A 21,868-nucleotide genomic window follows, 5' to 3' on the forward strand; every position below is an offset into this window, starting at 1 on the left:
ATACATTCTGAAAAACAATTTATTTCCCTTCTAAATTTATAAAGCTTGAACATTTGGGGGAAAATTGTCCCTTGTGATTCAGATACCAGTTATGGATGACAATGACAGGATGAATGCTAAACTTGCCTACTCTGCACTTGCCCCCAACTAGGTGGATATCAGTGACTTATGTATGTTCAAAACAGGTTTCTTCCTTGGTGAGTTAATTACCACAATTTAAGATTATTTGCTCTAAGCTTTGCTACTATATGTTTATATTATTTATTATAATAGAGGAAAAGAAAATGCTAAGTTAAATTCATGTTTCATATTACCAGAGAACAGAAGTCCCTCTGCAGCTTGACTTTCAGTGAAACTATTAGCTCCAGTTTCGCTGGGTCCTCTGGTGGCCTTGCTTTTCCTATTTTCTTACTCTTTTATGTCTGCTCCACATACAGATGTTGCATTACTATAGCTTGCTGACAAAATCAAATTAATTTGCGTTGGGGCATTCTTCCCTTAAGTGAGTTCAGATCTGTTTTCATGAGGGGATCTTCCTGTGCTCCCCAAAGAGGTACTCTGAGTTTGATGGTTGTCCCTTATACAAAGAAAATAACTGATTTCTATGCTTAAAACAGTGTTTCTGGAACAGGTATGTTTATTTAAGGACAACTAGAGGACTCGGCACTAAGCTCCTGCTGCCTAGGGACAAGATGTAAGGCCACCCTTAGCAATTTCCATAGTTCTGTGTGAAGAAAGATCTGTATGGGCTTCAAGCTTGCTTTCTTCCACTAACAGTACAGTACAACAGCGACGGGGAGACATTCGCAGGCTACTTGCCACCCCTGCCCATTTGCCTGCAATAGTTACCCCCGCACAGCTGGCTGGTACCTCCCTCGTCGCAGCGCAGGAAATAGGAGCACCCGCCCCTCCCCCCATGTCCCGAGTGCCGCAACCCCTCTCTCACACACGTTTACACTTCTTACGGATACTGTCACACCACCGCAGCCAGCCCAGCAGGGCCCAAATGTGGTGGGGGGGAGGCTCAAGGCACCACACAAACAGCAAGTGCGTATCGTATCCCCGACCCCGCTGCCCCGTAAGTCTGAGTGGGGCACGCACAGACCAGAGAGCAGCCACAGGGCCCATAATTCACCGCACCAGCAGGCGACTGCGCAACGCGTTCAGATCGCCAGTGGCAGAGCACGCAAGACCACCACGCGCTGCCGCTCCTGCTCTAGTCCAGCCCTGGTACAGCGGGCGGGACCATCTCTCTCTCTCTCTCTCGTGTGTGTGTGTGTGTGTGTGTGTGTGAGAGAGTCTCTCTGGAAGCACGCGATTTCGATTGGCCACCGTCGCTTCCCAGCTGTCCAATGAGAGGAGAGAAGGGCGATGCTGCATCCAATACGCCGAGGTTTCCGGTATGCGTGGGCGCCCGGCAAGTTGTTGTGGGAGAGACCCTGGGCTGCTGAGGTGCCCCGCTGTAGGGTGGATGCCGCCCGCAGGGGGGAACGCTGCTGAATGGCTTCTGAGTGAATAGCACCGGTCTCCTAGGAAGGGTGTAGCTAAGGGACCGTCTGTCAATCAGCCGCACTGCCCGCTGCGTTAGAGCGAGAAGAAGCTGCCGCCGCAGAGGCGCGGGTCCCCGGCACATGGCGCGGTGTGGGGGGGACGTTGCCTCGAAAGGCCGCGGCGGGGCCCCGGCAGCAGGTGGCGGGCGGGGGGCGTGGGAGCGGCAGAGGCTGAAGGAGATGGTGGCTGAGCAGCTCCGTCAGGATCTCGGCAGGTAGGGGGCGGAGGTCAAAGTGCGGGCATGGGGAGCGGGGGGAGGCTACCCGAGGCCTGGCGGGGCCCCTCGGCGCAGCGGCTGGTCCAACGTTGTCATGGTACTCAGCGGGGTGTCACCACCTAGGAGTATCTTAGCCACTGAACTGCAGCATACAGATGCAGCAGTGCCTCAGTCACACTCCCTCCAGCCCCAGAGGAAATGTGAATGGCAGCCATGGAACTGACAGCAATGTCAGTTTTACTGCTGCTAGACTTCCTGCTATGAAACTGAGCTCCTCTTCCCCAGGGGTGCAAGCCCTAAGGCTGGGGGAGCTCTTGCTGTGAGCCCTGAGGGCAGGGTTGGTCTCCCCAGAGTCCTGTGTGGAGATGACAGCTAATAGGCAATGTGAGTAACACATTTTCTGCACAGACATATTCCATTGCCCTAACTACATTGGCCTGCCCAGGGTCCTTCAAGATCAGGACATCTGTTATCAGTTGTTTTTAACAAGTTCAGTGGTTGCTGTTGGGGACCAGCCCAGTCCCACTCAATATTTGGCCTTGGGAGTTGCTGTATGAATACTGCTACTGCAGTTGGGTGTAGGCAGAACTGAGAAGATGTGTTTTCTTGTGAAGCACTGAACCTCTTTCGTACCCATTGGAGCTGGCATGTCTCTGAGTGTGTTGATCTTGTAGGGATCTGCTTTCAATCCTCCCCCTGTGAGCAGACGTCCCATATGTGTTATCACATGCTGTTTGAGTAGGGTGAGCATATTTCCCCCGGCCAAATACGGGACACAGGGAATGATGCCATCCCAGCTGAATTGAGACAGATGGTTACCTACCTGGGAGTCTGATGGTGGATGCCCGGTGCTGGGGGTGATTTGGGTCCGCGAAGCTCTCGGCTCCCCCTAGCCAGGAGAAGTTGGGCGGCAGCTGTGCCACTGTGTGGGTCTGGTTCTGGCTGCTCCTAGCTGGGGGAAGCCAGGTGGCAGCCGTCCTACCACCTGGATCTGGCTCTGGCTCCCCACAGCTGGGGGAAGTCAGGCAGCTAGTTAAAAAGTGGAATATCAGGCAAGTGGAATATCAGGCAGCTAGCCCCTTTGGCAAAATAAATCGGGATGGTGGGATGGCGCCTGTAATACAGGGCTGTCCCGCCCAAAACGGGGCAGATGGTCATATTCGAGTTGGGTTTTTTTCTTCCCTTTAGTTGGGTTTTATGTTCTTGTTTCTGCTTCACTGTAGAAAACCTTGTAGTTTTCTGAGTTGGTCTCATTCAGCTTTTTCATCATTGCTCCCTTTCCCTATAATGAGAATATCATCTGCAGTTATTTTCATCCCCTGCAATTGAGTGAGTTTTTTCTAGAACACTCTTGGTGCTCAGCTTATGCAGGCTGGCATGTGCTGCCATCTGTGTTACAAGAGTTGCAAAACAATCAGCTGTTCATGGCTGTTCAGGCTCTGGGAGGGAGTGTGAATCAAACATTCATGGCACTTCAGAAATGCTGGGAGACAGAGAAAGAAGTGCCGGGCTCCAGTGCCCAAGTGCATTAGAGGAGCATGTCAGAGAGGGGAAGTCAGGGGATCCACAGGCCGCCGGTGGAACCCCAGTGGCCCATGGGTTGCCCACCTGTGTTCCACTGAGATGGCGGGCCACTCATGTAGCCTATTCACTAGTCGTGGTTGCCCATCTCTGGTTCAAAGCGTGTCTTCTAGATCTGAATGTAATTGCATAATGCTTGCTGTCCTCTAACAGGCTTCTTAAAGAAGAAATCCATGCAGATGTCATTTTTTGTGTTGGTCATACTTTGTTCAGAGCACATAAGTCGGTGCTTTTAGCAAGAGTTCCAGAATTCTTCTTATACACTACTGGGAAACAGTTACTTAATCAAAAAGACCATGAAACGTTTCATCTGGCGAACTTCAAACCCTCAGAATTTAAAAAATTTCTTGAGTAAGTGTTCTCATTATCTTTTTGTATTTCACTCTCAAAATTAAAATGTGTTTGTAGTCAGCATTTTTATGTATGTTCTGTAGTGTTGGAACAGAATCCGTCCAACAGAACTTTGCTTACAGTTATTGGATCAATAGAAGTAAGACTGAATTACTAGTTTAGGGGAGCAGAGATTGAAGCAGGAGAATATTACTATATTGTAAGCAATTAACCCACCCATACCTACTCACACCAAATAGCCCATTGTTGGATGATACAGCTTGGAGGACAGTTAATTGTAATGACCATCTATAAATAAATTTCTTTTGTTATGGTTTCTGTTGTTGCTAAATACCAAGATGCTTTACTGTGATGCTTAACACATGATCTAGTAAATATTAAGTCGTAACAGAAATGGGGAATAGTCAGCAAGTAGCAAATGAGTGCCAACCCTTTTTCCTTGAATTATTTTAATAACCTTATCAATGTTCACTTGTAAAGAAGGCTGTTTGTTCTGAATTCCTGATTTAGGGTTTATTTAGGGGTTATTTCTGAAATAATAAATAGGGTAAATTTTGGGTTTATTATTGAAACATTTTATGTTTTAAAGGCTAGTAATAAAGTTTTCAAAATAAATTTTTTAGAACATCTGCGGATCTTTTATTGGACCACTTCTGTTTGATGAAAGATCTTTTCAAAGGACTTGCTGTCCTATAAGTAATATGGAAAAATTGATATATAGTGTCTATTAAAGAGTTCCTAAATGTGAACATATTGAAATTCCCCTGTGTTATGTGGCTAGTGGTTGATTTGCTGAACTTAATACTAGGCTGCCATCCTTAAGATCCTAATAGTCTGAATTCCTTTATTGAGATGATTGTAACTTACATAGGAAAAGTATGGACAGATGATTGAAAATAGATAATTAACTTGCAGTAGATTCCTTCAAACAATCCAGGAGATATTGTTTAAAACATGATATTTAGGGGACACTGCAGTTCATGAACTAGGGTAAGGTTTATCATTTTCCTACTGAGATGTTACCAGTAGTATCTTTATATTATATGATACTTTTTAAATGACAAAAAATACTTTACAGTGGTAGTGGAGAGGTGCTCCAGCCCCTGCTGGTTAACTGTAACCAGTATGCCTCATCCATTTAAGTTAACCTTTAAACGTTTAACCTCTAACATCCCTACTTCCCATATCTTTTAATCAAACATTTGGATTTATTCCTCTGTTTCTTGAATGGTAAGCATCCTATGCCTACAAACATCGTACCCCTACAGTTTATGGCTCTATGTCACTTATTCTCAATTGTGTTCATTGGAAACCAGGTAAAAGTCTCTAAGGCCTAGCAGGCTCTCCAAGGAAAAATATGTGGTAGTCTTACAAAACAACTGCTTCAGGCTCAAACCACTGTCTAAATATAAACCTTACTTAAATATAAACTGCTTTACTGTGTATTCTAAATTATGGATAAATGCATCTGTGTGGTGGGGAGACTCCACCTCTGCTTTAGTGCTGAAACGTGGTTATCGGTATGTATAGTCTTCTAATCTTCCATCTTTTAAAAAGTGTGGAAAAACAGATGGCCTTTTAAAAATCCCTAAAGTTCTACAGCATTGAACTTTATTGGAATGAGTGAGGAAACCAAACTTCAGAGTTCAGTGGCTCCTCACTGAGAATAGTATTCTGGCAGCTCCCCATCAGTTAAAGACAGAATGTGTCAGGTTAGGTGCCTCCACTACTCTCAGTGGCAGAGGTATCATATGGGGAAGCGGTGATCTTTCTGTTAGCGGGGACCCAAACTAGTTAGCACTGTAGCAGGTAGAAACAGTAGCATGAAATGAAATGGTATATGTCGAGGTGGTCCCTCTATGACTGGTTAGCAAGGGGAGTGTTTTATATTTGATAAAGGTCTGGATAGTTCTCCAAGATAGCGCTATGCAGAGTGCATTTACTCTGAAGTAACAAATATGGATGACTGTAGTAAGGCTAGGATCTGAAAGTTAAGGTTGTGGTCTTCTAGGCAAGCCCAAACTGAAATAAGTACATGGGGTCATTGGTGGTCCCGGTGACTTGTTACTGTTAAATTTATCAATCAGTTCCAAAATCTCTGCTAATGACACCTCAGTCTTGGACAATTCCTCATATTTGTCACCTACAGCTCAGGCATGAGAATCTCCCTAACATTCTCAGTTGTGAAGACTTAACCAAATAATTCACTGAGTTTCTCTTTAGGTGCTCCTTTTGTGTCTCGATCATCTAGGGTCCCTTTGGTTGTTTAGCAGGCTTCCTGCTTCTGATGTACTTAAAAAAACATTTTGCTAATGCTTTTTGAGTTTTTAGTTAGCTGTTCTTCAAACTCCTTTTTGGCTTTTCTTATCACAGTTTTACATTTAAGCTATGTCTACACTAGTCAAAAACTTCGAAATGGCCATGCAAATGGCCATTTTGAAGTTTACTAATGAAGCACTGAAATACATATTCAGCGCCTCATTAGCATGCAGGCAGCTGCGGCACTTTGAAATTGATGTGGCTCGCCGCTGCACAGCTCGTCCAGACGGGGCTCCTTTTTGAAAGGACCCTGGCTACTTTGAAGTCCCCTTATTCCCATCGGCTCATAGGAATAAGGGGACTTTGAAGTAGGTGGGGTCCTTTTGAAAAGGAGCTGCATCAATTTCAAAGTGCCGCAGCCGCCCGCATGCTAATGAGGCGCTGAATATGTATTTCAGCGCTTCATTAGTAAACTTCGAAATGGCCATTTGCATGGCCATTTCAAAGTTTTTGGCTAGTGTAGACATAGCCTTAATTTGGCAGTGTTTATTCACCTTTCTATTTTCCTTACTAGGATTTGATTTCTACTTTTTAAAAGATGCTGTCTTATCTCTTACTGCTTCTTTACATGGTTAAGACACGATGGCTCTTTATTGGGTCTTTTACTATGTTTTTTTAATTTGGCTATACATTTAAATTGGGCCTCTATTATGGGTGTCTTTGAAAAGTTTCCATGCAGTTTGCAGGGATTTTACTTTAGTCACTGGTGCCTTTTGTAATTTCTGTTTAACTCACCTTCTCATTTTTGCATAGTTCCCTTTTCTGAAATTAAATGCCAAAGTGTTGGACTGCTGAGTTGTTCTTCCCACCACAGGAATGTTGTTATATTATGGTCACTGTTTCCAAGCAGTCCTGTTACAGTTACCTCTTGGACCAACCAGATCCTGCACTCCATTCAGAGCTAAATCAAAAATTGCCTCTTCCCTTCTGGGTTCCTTTATTAGCTGCTCTAAGAAGCAATCATGTAAGGTATCAAGAAATTTTATCTCTGCGTCTCACCCTGAGATGACATGTACCCAGTCACTACTGCCATTCCATTCTGTGTACTTCAAGTACAGAGAGAGACTCAGGAAGCCTTGAAAAATCCAGATAATTCTGGAGCTGTCTTACTAGAGGCCTCTGTGCCTTCTCTTATAAGACAATACTTGGATGGGTCAGTAAATGGAGAGCAATCCAGTTTAAGAAATATTTTCTTCAGGAAATGTCTTTCACTTTCTTCCATAAGAAAATGAGGTAGTGTGCTATCTGTAAAGGGAGGCAATGCCAGTCTGTCGCAAAACATCAGTATCCTATATTTTCCATATGCTACAGTAACTTGTGAGAGAGAGATTGAATATTTTATTGCCTTTGGTGGGGTAAAGGATAGAAATGTATAAATACATTGTGTAAAACTCATAATTCAGTATTTAGATAACAGGAGTTTTTATTAACATTGACGCTGCTGTTATTAAACAAAACCTGCATGTGTGAGGGAACTATATGTCTCAATAATGTTAAGTGGAGGAAAGCACTTTTTTACTGTAGACTTGGAACCTAGTTCTATTAATTCATTTTTGTCCTTCATTTTTTTTCCTTAACCATCAAGGTACTCTATGTCAATTCTGTGACATTATTAGGACACACAACAGTGTCTGATCAAAGAATATGTTCTCCATTTAGACAGCACAAATGCAAAACATAACATTGACTCATAAGAACATATCTGCTTCTCAGGGCAGAGCTGGGGAGGTGAAAGTGTAGGATAACATAAATGGGCAACTGTATTACTAAATGACTTTGTTTATATTTTTTGCCCTTCAGTTCTGAATAGCGCATGGTATGTGTGTGCACCTACATTTAAAGTGGGTTGGGATTATAGCCTTTTAAGGTTGCTGCCATGCCCCATTATAAGATCTTGTTTTCAGCTGCTTATAACAATTACGAACTTTAATTGTTTGGGCTGAAATTTTCTGTGCCAGGTATCTGGTTCAGGCTGAAGGGCTTTTTTGAAAACTTAAACCAAAATGATTCATCTCTCTGTGAATGAGGCTAGGAACAATATATTGTTTTGTCCAGGTTAATATATTCCTGGCAGTCTTTTCTTTTAAAAAAAACTTTGGCTTCCCCAGCTGTTTGGAGTAGGGACTTGAACTTTGGCCGCAGTCTGGCCTTCATATGAGGGATGTACCTTTTACCATTTGCATGAAAATCTGCCCAAATGTGTGTGACGTAGCAGTCTTTGAAACATTTGCTTGCACATGCTCAGTTGAGACTTGCTAGATCTTTACAGATGAACTCTCTGAAGATTCTGTGTATACTGGGAATGCCCCAGCCTAGGCTAATAGGGCTTTCCTGCAATTGCAGATCTGGGCTGCTGTGGCCCAGAGCTGGGCAGTGGAACTGAGAACAGGAAGCATGTTTTTTTTTTTTTTTTCATGCTGTCAGTACCCACCCATCCACACAGGGTCCAGGCAAAACAGAGGAGGAGGCTACCTGAATTGGATGCAATGGGGACAAGTGTTCCTCCTTAGTGGGGGAGAAGGAGAATTGAGACTGGGTCTGGAAACTGTTGGAGTAGGAGACAAAGGAAAATGGGGACTAAGAGCTAAAACTATGGAGAGTGAGATTGGCTGAGTGCAGACTCTGTGAACCAGTGAGGCAGAGAAAAAGAAATGAGGACCCATCAGGTGATGAGTTGAGCTGTAGGAACTGTGACTAACTGGACAAATAGGCTAGGATAAGGACACTGAGATGGGATCGGAGGGAGCCTGGGACTGGAAGCCAGTGGGGGTAAAGTGGGTTGGAAATCAGAGTGGAGAGAGACAGACTGGGCAATAAACTGGGAAAGGAGGAATTGAGCTAAGATGAAAAGCCTGAGGAGTGATGACTGGGACTGGTTAAGGGAAGGGAATGGGACAGGGAGCTAGGGATGGGAAGAGAGGGCATGGGGCAGCACAGATGGGAAGGGATAGAGCAGGTGGGGCTCATTGTGGAGGAAATGATCTGAAGAGTCTGCACCCACTTATAGGCTACACTCCCCTCAGAATCTGGAATGGAACCTAAGATTCTTGAGTCTCCTCTGCAGACAGCAAATACCATTGAAGCCCAGCAGCAGAGTAACCTCTTCCCCTTTAGTGTTGGCTTATGTAGAAGAGAAATATCTAATGTTGTTACTGTAGTCCATTAGCTCAAGTGGCACAGCTTTGTGCAATGGATTTAAAGGTTTCGACTCTGCTGATGAACCATTTGGGATGTAGCATAATACCACAGGATAGAATTTCTCTTCAGTTTTCTTTTTTAAAAATCTAGGAAGCTGCACCAACTACATTAAATGAACACTATATTAAGGTTTGGAAATCCCAAAATTTAGGTTGGCAGTGCAATCTTAATTTGCCCCTCTTGAATGTATTAATTAAATGTCTTTAATTACATGATCACATACTGTTTTTTCAACAGGATACCTGCCTCCAATGTTGCACAACATTGACTGTGCTGGGATGAATCAGAGTTCTGTGGTTAAGGAGAAGTGTTTCCGATACTGAGTGACTTAGAGTGTTTAAAAAATAAGGGTTCTTGTAAGTAAGGCAGTTGAGTTCTTCTCTGAATGATTGTATTGTATTCCTGCTTCTGCCACAGAGTTCCTGTGTGAAGCTAAATAAGTCAATTAAATGAAATTTTTCAGATAATCACTAATAGTATGTGTGTTCCCCATGCTGTGTGTAAATTATGTTATGAATGTGCGTAACTCAAAGATGCTCTACGTTACGTGATCTGTTTTGCATATTGATTTTATAGTTAGTCTGCTGGATCTGTATGTCCTGTCTTCAGCATGTATCATTCTTATATGTGATATTAGAAACATGAAGTATGAAGCTGTTTATAGTTCTGAATGAGTTAATGAGGACCTTTTAGTGGTACTTCAGGTATTTAATGATTCAGTGATCAACTCAATAACCTGTAAATAGCCTTGTTTGGCCTGTAAGCCCAAACGGTGGTTGGTCTTAGAAAGACATGCGACTATGTTACCTGATACTGAAGTCTTTTTCGAATCTGGTATTTTTCCATGAAAGGAGGCGGGATGCAAAACAAAGGATTCCTGCCCTTGGGGAAAGTCTGTTTAACAATGGGAAGCAATCAACTTTTGTCTTCAGTTTGCTTTTGCAATTGCCTGGCACACCTTCAGAGGATTGTAGTAGGGTGGAGTGGCCACCCCACTACTGGGAAGGGGAGGTACCTTCCGACAGCCATTTTGCCTGGAGCCTCACCCCTCCCAGTCACCTGATCAGAAGTCAGGAGGTGGGGCCAGTGCTATAAAAGCCTGGGCTGAGGGCCCAATCGGCACAACTCAGCACAATCCTCATAAGTGTTGCTAATATAGGACACACGACTCTTCTGTATTTGCAGACCCTGAGTAAGTGCTTCAAAACCTGCGTAAACAATGAGGAAGATGTGGAGATGTTTGAACACAGTTGGTGATTGACACAGCAAGAAAAAAATGCCAGCTTGTTGCTGGCATTCACAGAGAGCTCCACGCAGTGGATTGCTGCAGCGTGGCTCAGGAGATGAGAATTGATTGGTGGAACTGCATTGTCATGAAAGTATGGGATGACAAGCAGCGTAAAAGGCCTGGAGCTGTGTGCCACCCTCACTCCACCTTTCCAGGGATGCCAAACTCCACATTGCGAGTGGAGAGCAAGTACTGATCATGATCTGAAAGCTTGCAACACCTGATTGTTGCCAGTCAGTGGGCGATCAGTGAGATTTTTCCCAACTCCAAACAGGGAGTGGGTGATCCAAGCATGTAAGATCCTGTTATGCAAGGTTGTGACTCTGAGGTGCACTAGTGGATGAATTGGCAGCAGTGGGATTCATGAACTGTGCTGTGACGTCATAGCTGATGCACATATCCTTACTCTGGCACATTCCGCCTTGTCACTGAATACCTCAATGGGAAAGAATACGTTCTCATTGTTTTGCAAGTAGTAGTGGATCGCAGTGGATGTTTCACTGACCTTAGCATGGGCTGGCTGAGGAAGGTGCATGATGCTTGCATTTGTAGGAATGCAGGACTTTTTCAAAAGCTGCAAGCAGGGAGAGTTTTCCCTGATCCGCATGTTACCACTCGTGGTGGTGAAATGGCACAACTGTTTCTGGGGGACCCAGCCTACTTTTGCTCCCCAGGCTCATGAAGCTGTGCACTGGCCACCTTGACAGCACCAAAGCAAGATTCAGTTGTCGGCTCAGAAGGGGCAGAATGATTGATTGAATGTGCATTTGGTAGTTTTAAGGATTGCTGGCAATGCCTGCTGGCTAGATTGCATCTCTGCAAGGCTAACATCAATCACCATTGTTTTGCAGTTCTCAGAATGCAACTATAATGGCTGAGAAGCAAAGGAAGGAAAGTGGCTGCTACAATGTAGGGGGCAAGTTGAACCACATTGTTGGAGGAAAAATTTTTATGGAACAGTGTTCATGGTCAGTAATGATTGCAATGATAAAGATACTCAGTTTCCAAAAACAGAACTTTGTTCATTGCGTCTTTACACACAATAAAGTGGGGAAAATACGGTAGAAACAGCTGTGTTCTCCTTAGTTGTCTCCAGTATACAGTGATGCCTCTCTTTTGTGTTTGAGGTGATGTAGGGAGCAGTGGCCATGGAGCTCTATGAGGATTGGAAAAGTTTTAGTCAGTGGTCTCTAGGGAGAAAGGTAAATCACATACTGCAGTATTGATTTGTTGCCTGAGCAAACCCATAGTACTTTGATGCATTTTCCAATGTCCGTCTCAGTCCTCTTCCCTTTCTTTTTAACACAGCTAATTCTTGGTCCTTCTCCATGATTGTGGTCAGATAGCGCCTCTGAGCTTACTATCTGAGACCATAGAGGAGTGGGAGATCTCATTGAGCACGTCCTTTTCTTTCTCCTGATGAGAGTAAAATGTAAGCACAAGATAGTGAATTTCTCAAGACAAACGCATAAGAGGCTACTAATTTAAAAAGATAGATGTGCCATTAGATTTATAGTCACAATGAAAGGGGACAAATACGTCTCAAAACACCCTTTTGTTAATCCCATAAATAACTTTCAATAAGAAATGCTAATGGTTGCTTTATCTTTGGAGTGCCTTGTCACAGCACTGCTCTGTGAGGAAGGAGAAAATGGTGGTCTGTTTCCCTGAAGCCTTAAAAGCTGATGAGCGTATAGGACAAGTGCAGTGAATATTGGTAATATTATCACAGGCAGGAATGATCTTGGCCACAGGGGCATGAAAAAAGGCACAAAAAATCCAGCTGCTACAAGCATTCCAAAACTGTCTGGTCCCATGTCCTGCTAGCCCCTTTAGTAAAGAGGTGCCAATGGAACTCACTGTAAAGTGTATGGAAAATTGTCCTAGCACAGGAAAAAACAAGTCTGCTCTCTGTATGTACATTCAGGAGAGAGTTGCAGAGTATTTTTGTGAACATTTCATCAAGATCTCTCAAGGACAGCAGGCTCGTCACTCCATGATGTGTACTGAAAAACGAAGTACTCTGCATGGCTCACTGCCAACCTGGAAAAACTCAGGAATTGAAAGGAGAGGCTGCCACAGGATACTGATGTGGACTGTGTAATTGGATTACCAGACTATTTTTTTTTTAATTTTTTTCCCTACTGGCATAATGTTAAGACAAAATATTAAAGTAATGTAACAAAAGCCAAAGCCTTTTTTCCCTAAAGGTGTAGGTGGCGTGGCACCATTTTAAATGGTGATGTGTAGTGGTGGGGAGAGAGGGTGTAGATAAAGTTTGGGCAGCAAAAAGGGGAGAATTATTATGAGATATAATTAATTTACATATTTACCTGAGCTCTCTCCTTCCTCAGCAGGCTCCTCTTTGCTTTCTAGCTGGGACTGGTTTGACTCTAAAGAAGCCTCAAACAGCTCCCAGCTCATGGCATGATTTGAGTCCCTTGCTGTGTCCCTCTTCCGTTCCTCTTCCTTTCCACTGTTAGCAGTGGGGATTCCTGCAGCAGGCTCCAGCAAAGTGTCCACAGTTGCATGCGGGTGCTGGTGGGATCCCTACCAAGAGGTGCATGTAAAAGTTGTAGGCCTGCAAGGCAGCTCCAGATTTCTTGTTATCCTGCCTCGCTTTCTGGTATGTCCAGTGTTCTTCCTTTTGCTTTCCTACAGCGCTGCTGCTGATCCCCCACCGTGCTCCTTTGCCCCATGCAATGTGCTTATAGATGTCAGTATTTCTATGGCTAGCTTGTAACTGTGCTTGCACAGCCTCTTTGCCCCACAGGCTGATGAGGTCCAATACTTCTTGCCTGCTTGTAGTAGTTTTCTGTGTTTGTGGAGTTGGCCTGGTTGGATGCACATAACGAAGGAAAGCTGGTAGGTGTGCTCACCAGGGTGGACAGCTGAGGGAGAGGAGGCAGAGGAGTAGTGGCCTCTGCTCTTTGCAACTCTGGGTAGAAAATGTGAGGACAGGAGCCACTGTTATGGGGATAGAGGAATTGTGGGGCAGCTGCTGGAGCACGGTTAGGGTCGATAAAGATTAGGTAGTGTCTACACTTGCACTGCATCAATCTAAGTACATTGACCATGGCTATGCATCGCTTAGGAGGTGTTATTGAATTGCTATAACATGGTGCTGATGTAGCTTGGCAACAAGTTATAGCATAAGCACATGCAGTTAGGTTGGTACAAGCCGCCATAGGTCAACCTGCCTTTGGCCTAGTCTCTGCTACAAAGAAAAAAGAACAGAATGGGCTGGAGCAGCACAGCAGAGAGTAGCACAATGCAACATTGGCATTATAGGCCTCAGTTATGGACTTGGCTCAGTGTATTGCCTTCCTTAGACGAAGGAGAAATTGAGCCACATGTGCATTACAGTGGCCTGCAAATAATTGGCTTAATCTGTCATCTGAAATTGTGCAAACATGCTTTTCTATGGCTGCCTCTTCACGTGCCACTTCTTGCTGAAGCATCACGCTCATGAGCTACATGGAGGATGCTAGTGAGGTGTGGATGCAAATTTTCCATGCTTCATTAGCATATTGGCACGTGGTCTGGAGTCCAGAAAAAGCTCTTCTGGATGCCGAATTACACGTGGAGACACATAGTCCGCAGGGATCTTCCAGAAGGAAACCCTCCTTCCAGAAGTCCCTTCTTCCCCAAAATTTCCACAGAAGAGCTTCTTCCAGACTCTGAACCATGTGCTGCTATGTTAATGAGGCATGGAAAATTTGCATCCGCTCCTCATTAGCATCTTCCGGTTTGCTCATTAGTGTGCCGCTTCCAGAAGAAGCGGCACGTGGAGACACAGCCTATGTATATATAAATAAAAATGTTAACAAGTTCTTTTGCAATAATCCTGTGAGGTATGTAAAATGGAGATACTTCCCATGAGGAACTGAAACTTGGAAGTGGACTGTCTTGACGCATGTGTCACAGGCAATCTGGCGTAGAATTGGGAATTAAATGCAGATCTCCTAAGTCTTAATCCAGTTTCTTCACTGCAAAAGTGCAGTTAATTTTAGAGTAACACAGATGGGTTAGTGGGTTAATAACAGATGTGATTACTTTTACATTCCAGAAGTTTCACTGCCAGTAGCACTGTAAATTCTTTATATGTGATCAGTTAATCAGGTTGTCTACAAATCTTTCTATTACTGTATCTTTGCTTCTGTGGCACTGACTCTTTACTGTTTTCTAATTGGATTCTCTTATCTATAACGCTTGCTAAAGGATCAAGAATAAGGAACATTATCAGTTTCAGCAGCTAAATATAATTCTTTTGTTTCTTTAATTTCTTCTGAGCATTGTATTTGCTGTTAAAATCCTTTAACTGTCTCTTTCAGTTGCTCTACCAATTATTTTAATTCCATTTATAAATAATCTTCTTTCTCTCCCCCCCCAACAATTAAATATTTTCTTTTTAATAAGGAGAAACTTAAATTCAGAATTTGAAATTTCAGGGGAAATAAGTTCCCCCTCACGTAACCTAATTGTATACCCAATAAGAAGCAACAATTCAGTCCAAAATCCTATGTTTTAACTCATTTCTAATGTACCCATCACTGTAGTCCCTAGGGCAGGGATGGGCAACCAAAGGTGATGAGTGGGCCCAAATAAGTGGCCTTCCTTCACCCCAGTAGGCCACAGCAGCCTATGACCCACCGGGGCTCCATGCCTTGTGATCCTCCCCACCCACCTCCACGTTCTGTCCTCCACATGCCTCTCGTGCACCATGATATTGGAGCCCCACACTTACTTGCTCCTCTCTCTCCCTCCCTCCCAACACTTTCAGAGGAGCCACAAATCTCATGATTTGCATGCTGCCCACCCTTCTTCCCCTCCCTCCATCCCCGAGTTGGAGCGTGCCACAAACAGCTGATTTGTGGCATTCCAGCTCTGGGAGGGAGGGAGGGAGAGGAGCAAGGAAAGAGTGTTTAATCAGGTGATTTGCAGCTCCTCTGAAAATCCCGGGAGGGAGGTGGCAGGCAGAGGCTGTGTAGGGCTCTGGTGCCATGGTTACAAGAGGTGCATGGGGGTCTCAGGGCCACAGGTGAAGCCCAAGTGGGCTGCAGGTTGCCCATCACTTGTCTAGGGGCTGGTCTACACTAGACGTTGTACTGGCTTAGGTGCGTCAGAAGTGTTACATTTTTCAAACTTCCAGTTAATTGACATAATAATACTGGGAAAAGTCCTAGTATAGACAGTTATATCAGCAAAAATATCCTCTTGCTCTTACTGCTCATTCTACTGGGGGAACACCCTCCAGCAGAGATGTAGCTTATGCCAGTAAAAGAGCTCTTGTGGGTATATCTATAGCAGCAAGTGTAGAAAAGGTCTTAGTGCTACTTCAGAAATGATGCTCATCTGCAGCTCCATGTTTTTGTCCTTACCTCCACCTCAGACCCCAAATTAACAGGCAAAAAAAGTTAGACAATTTTTAAAGCAAATTTGACTAAGCAAACTCCAGACACATCTCACATCACCTTCTGACTTTTTTTTTTCCCCTTTCAATTACTCTAAGCCTACACAAGTATCAGAGGGGTAGCCATGTTAGTCTGGATCTGCAAAAGCAACAAGGGGTCCTGTGGCACCTTACAGACTCGCAGAAATGTATGAGCATAAGCTTTCGTGGGCAAAGATCCACTTCGTCAGATGCAGGACCTGCATCTGACGAAGTGGGTCTTTGCCCACGAAAGCTTATGCTCATACATTTCTGTGAGTCTGTAAGGTGCCACAGGGCCCCTCGTTGCTTTCTAAGTCTACATGAGAGACTTTTCCCAGCAAAACTGGGCTTTTGTCAGGAAAAACGGCAGAACATCTACACTCAAAATGTGGTTTGTCGACAGTTTGTCGACACAACCCGGCACGTCCACCAGCCGCGTTATATCTCTACCCGTTCAGGCATAATGCCTCTCTCAACAGTGTTCTGTTGACAAAACAGCCATGTAGAGGCTCCAGGGCCCTTGTGTGGACAGACAGGGCTTCCAGTTCACTGGGCAGCCCTGTTTGCAGGGCTTCCGTCAGTCATTCTGTTGAGAGAGGGCCGGGCAGTCTAGCTGCTCTCTATCAACAGAGCAGATTGCTCTTTTGATCTGCTTTTATGTGTCGATACACTCTGTTGACAGAAGTTTTGCTGGGAAATCCCTTCTGACAGCGACTTCTGTCGACAGAGGCTTCTCATGTAGACATAAACTCTCATTGATACAATTCTTTCCAGGCCAAAAAAAAACCAAACATTTTTTTTTCTTTTGGATTCTCCCTCTTCATCCATTTGTACTTATCTTTTTCTTTTCTTCCCTGCTTCCTCCATTTTCCTTCCTTGCTTTTCTAGTATTCATGTGCAGTCAGGTACTCTATTGTTAATTTATTAAATACCCAGTTTATAGTGAGGCACCTAAAAGGATTTTAAAAACTTAGAATTTATAAATGGAGAAAATACCAGGTTATTAACCTTGTGCATAACAAATCTTTCCTGCCTGTTTGTATTACATGAGTAATAACTTTGTAGTACATGAAGAAGAAATATCACTTTGAACACACAATTATAAAAATTGCTCTGTCTTTTTTGCCCTGTGATCTTGCTACTTCATGCTATTTCCACAAGACTTTAATGCCTTTGCTATGTTGGTATTCATTCATTATTTTACAATGGAAAAAATAGGTTGGTTGAACCTGGAAAGAAGAGTTATAAACAACTAGACTGATGAATTCTAGATACATGAAGTTCCTTTTCCCCCTTCCTTAACCCTCATCCATGAAATATGGGTGCAAAGGGACACAACATTTACTACCTGTTAATTTTTTATGTCAGATCAAATACAAGAAGACTCTGACACTGACACTTCCTGCCAGGGATGTTTGAGTCAGATACAGATGCTAGATGAAAATACATAAACCAATGGTTTTGGTTCCCCCGCCCCCCATTGCAAATGTTATGTTCATAGGATTCTTCATCAGTTAGCAGAAGGACGGAAAATCTGGTATATTAATGGCAAGCAGCAACTCTTTCTGAAATAAAACTTCTACCCTGCACCATGGGCTGCAGGTAGCTAATGTTCTGAATACCAAGGAGTCCTGTGGCACCTTGTAAACTAACAGATATTTTGGAGCATAAGCTTTCGTGGGTAAAGACCTGCTTCGTCAGATGCATGGATCTTTACCCACGAAAGCTTATGCTCCAAAATATCTGTTAGTTTATAAGGTGCCACAGGACTTCTTGTTGTTCTTGAAGATGCAGACCAACACGGCTACCTCTCTGATACTTCTGAATATCATAGTCCTAGGACAATCTGTCCTTCTGTAAAATCAGCATCAGGATACAGCTGCTGCTTCTAACTTCGAGAGATTGCCCTGCAGCAGCATTCAGATTTCATTATCCTTCATTTACTCTTTTTGTACACACTCCTCTTAAGCTCACTGTTCATGCCTTTCCTAATCTTCCATGTGATGAGTTAAAAATAAAACAACCAGAAGGTGGAGTACCTGTCAAAACTACAGGCTGTTAGGGTGATATTAAGAAGATGACGATTAGCTCTATTTTTGGATCCATCTAATATAGCCTTTTGCTGTACACATTTCTGAAGGGTAGTTGTAGCAAATGTAGAGCATACAGAAGTGCTTAGGAAAACTTGGATCTAAGAACTGAATATTTTAAAATAGCAGAGTTCAATGTACCTTGGATTACAAATGAAATACATGTTGAACCTCTCTACTCCGGCACCCTTGGGACCAGCTCAGTGGTGCACGAGCGAATTTGTCAGACCACAGGATGTCATTGTTATCTAGAACATTACCAGCACTTCCACTGCTTACTGGTCTCTTAAAAGACACTTAAAGGTAAATTACAGCTAAATAGCAGCACAGAATACTGAGAGCCAGGACTGGTGGCTATAAACAAACTGTTTGGGACCCTAGGAAAATTTGTTCTCACTCGTAAGTTGCGGATGTTGCTGGACAAAAGAGTGCCAAACTAGAAAGATTCAATGTGTTTTATTACAATTTAAGAGATTTCCCATTTTCACTGTCATCTTGGAGAACTTGTGTATAACTGACTTCATTACTATTTAATTATATATAACCTAATGATCAGGAGCTAATAGATTAGTCTGCGAGAGAGGCATTTCTATTTGTAAACAAAATAAATCCTCCACTAATGTCCTCATAATATTCTCAAAGCCAGTACTTTAAAGAGTCTGTTCATGGAGCATGTGTTTTAGTATGTCTTTTCTGATGGTGCTATGGTAGGAGAAGAGAGAATATAATGTATGAGTTTGAGGAGACAGGAAAAGAAGAAATGGGCATTGAAGAATATTGACCGGTGATGAGCAATGTTCCCTCTAAATTTTTTTCCATCCATGTGCAGAATAAATTTTGTTACATACATCAAGGCATGTGTGCATGTGCACCACCATTAGGAACACAGGAACCCAGCTGTGGGTGCTCTCCTAACCAACTGGGTGGCATTTGAATCTTTCCTAGGTGGCTGCCCAAGCGCACAGCTTACATGTAACGGTGGTGGTGAGTCTCTCCCATTCCTTCCTGTGCGCCCCCCCCCCCCCCCACCATGAGTCCTGTCTTAGAATATGTTCAGCTATTTATGCAAGAGAGAGGCATCATTTTGAATATCAATTCAAGTTACCCAAATATTAACTCCTTTAAAGGTTTACCCTGCATAAGGGCTTCTCTAAGTCTATTGTACTGCAGCAGTATTTCTGCTTCTGTGCAGATGTCTTTTTCTCGCTATTTGGATTGTACTGTGTTATTAACTTGAGATAAGGAATCTGCAGTGCAGTACTAAATCATGTGGTAGGATATTGCACCAGTGCTGCATGCTGTTTTTTATTGTTTCTAGTTTAGTTGGCATGTGAACAACCTAATTTTCTTGTCATTAAATTAGTACTACAGTCACTGTTACAATGATAATACACACAGAGAAGCTGCATAGGTCTCAACTGCTGTTTACGAACCTTCTGCAAAAGAAGTGATGCAGAAGCCATGTTTTCAATAAGGTACAATAATTGAGGATCCTATTCAAACAAAGAATATAAATTACTTAGAATGTGAGTGAATAAGCAGTCTGTCTGCTTTGTCTTTTGCAGTAAATCCTGGTAATATTTTTTTTCTTTTCTTCACAGCCTCCTTTCTGCCACCTTCTTGCTTTTGTGCTGACTGTACTGTAGTTGTTTCAAAATGGCTAACAACCACTTTATACTGAGTTTCTAAAATTATTATGAACCTTGTGTGTGCTTTATATTTAATCACGGTCTAAATGTTATAAAATTGAGAGATCCTGAAATTAATTTGACTCTTCTGATATAGTTGCTTAAACATTCCTCTTGCTTTCCAAAAAATCAGCCAAACAAAATTAACAAATCTACTGCTTTAAGAATATAGAGTTTATAAACTTTCAAAGAGGTAATTTACCTTACTTCATTTTTATTGACTTACAGAACTCAAACTGCTATATAGACACATTAATTGAACAATGGGGAGAAATTAAATTAACATAAGAGGGGAAAATGGCAGTTTATTCTGACATAAGGTGGAAGATGTGGTTAATTATCTTCTCAGGGTAGGAAACTTAACCCAAGCTCTACCCTGAAGAGGAGAAATGTGAGAAGCTGTATGGAGGCCGGATTTGCTGCAATGTGTCTAATAGAAAATTCTTTTTTTTTTCCTCACTCAAAACAAACTTTTTAAATAAATGACCTCTTAAAAATAAGTGTAAGTATTTTACATGGCAAGTGTAAACAGAATGCCAAGTTTTGTGAAATGAGAACCTTTCTGTTCCTTGCAACAGTGGTTCCCAACCTTTTCAGTAATATGACACACTTCAACGAGATAAACAATTCTGTGGCACACCTACTTTTTTCAGCTGAATTGATTGCTCATAAATATCATTTACTATGGTTACAGTCTTACTAGAGAGGTTTGCAACACATTAGTGCATACAACAAGTTAAACAAGGATCAAATGCATTAATGTTTCAAATCCACCACAGAATACGCCATCTTAAGCAGTGAGCATGGACACATTTTTAAAATCTGCTCAAGTCCATGCTGGGGATATTGAGTAAACACGTAACAACTGAAAGCAGGCTCCCTTCCCGCCAGCCCATTCAAACCAGGGCGCGGCATTTAAACCACGTCTCAGCTCCAACAGTCTGCTGCTAGCCCTCCTTCCTCCCCTTACCACAGTAGGAAGTGGGGGCAGGCTCCCTGCCAGCTCATTCAGCCCAGGAAGCAGCATTTCAGCTACCTCCCCATGTGAAACAGGATCCTGCGGGGTCAGCATTTCCTGTCGCAGTGGCTCTGCAAAGAGTCACTGCAGAGGATGAAGGGGGAATTTACAAACCCCACACCAGCTGGGACTCAGGCAGCCTTGATGCTTGAGCCCCAACTGGCACAGTGTCATAACTTTTCCCCCAGCAGTGGCTCTGTAAAGAGCCACACTCGGGGGAAACGGAGAACATTTCACAGCACGTTGCTTAGGAATTGCTTGTTTTGGGGTTTTGTTTTTGTTTTTGCATGTAGGTTGAGCTATATGGAAACTAGCAGTCTGTCTGTTTCTCTTGCTTGCTAAAATTCCCTCTCTTATGTTTACTTCGTAAAAAAGAAACATTATGTGGTTATAAATCATTATAAAAGAGGGAGTTCAGCATGAAGATTTATTGATTAAGCCTCATATTTACGCTTTTTCGTTTGAAATACTCCTGATTTTTGCAGAGAACTGAGCAGTGAATTTATGATTAAAATTTTGTTTGGGAAAATTCAGTGAATTGGTGCCACGGCATTGCCGCAAAGATGCTATAAGAAATCTGTAGACGCAGTACTTTTTTGGTGCTGGCCCCTCGGCAGCCCCAGCCACAGGATTGATTAGAGGGTGGGGGCAGGGAGCCAGCTGCTGAGTACTGACCTCTTTTTTTTTTTTTTTTTTTTTAAACAAAAAAGCACTTTGTAGACATAAAATATCAGAGATGGACAGAAATCATTCTGTGGGAAAGTGAGCTAGCGGTTGCTTAAGAGCTGAATGCTGTTTCCACTGAAACAGATGGTATAACTCCCACTGTCTTCATTAGAGAACTGAACTCAGACCAAATTGAGGAATGAATAGAAACCACTGTCATCTCATTGTGATTGGTGAGAAGGAATTTGAAGAGCACTTAAGGAGCTAGACCAGGGGTCTGCGACCTGCGACTCCAGAGCCACATGTGGCTCGTTAAGGACTTCTTTGTGGCTCCCAATGTAATACTTGTGCAATATGTGGGGGGTTTTGTTTTGTTTTCTTTAAAACAAAAAAAAAACCTCCTGATTATTTTTGACAGTGAATGTCTAAAAGCCCAAAAATAGACAGCTCATCTCTACATAACATCC

The 21,868-nt window shown here is 43.1% G+C and overlaps 1 protein-coding gene across 2 annotated transcripts in view; it reads left to right on the top strand.

The window, feature by feature from the left end:
* Positions 1-1,305: 1,305 nt before the first annotated feature.
* Positions 1,306-21,868, top strand: part of BTBD8 (BTB domain containing 8) — a 70,470-nt gene continuing 49,907 nt past the window's right edge. Inside the window, exons 1-2 of one of the 2 annotated variants that reach the window (XM_075003214.1) lie at positions 1,306-1,400; positions 3,503-3,700. In XM_075003214.1, the coding sequence (XP_074859315.1) occupies positions 1,372-1,400; positions 3,503-3,700 (227 nt within the window). In that variant the 5' untranslated portion in view covers positions 1,306-1,371. Of the gene's footprint in view, positions 1,401-1,479; positions 1,766-3,502; positions 3,701-21,868 lie in introns of those variants that run through there. The other variant, XM_075003213.1, reaches the window with a different exon arrangement.

Source organism: Carettochelys insculpta, chromosome 9 (genome assembly GCF_033958435.1).
Source record: "Carettochelys insculpta isolate YL-2023 chromosome 9, ASM3395843v1, whole genome shotgun sequence".
NCBI lineage: Eukaryota > Metazoa > Chordata > Testudines > Carettochelyidae > Carettochelys > Carettochelys insculpta.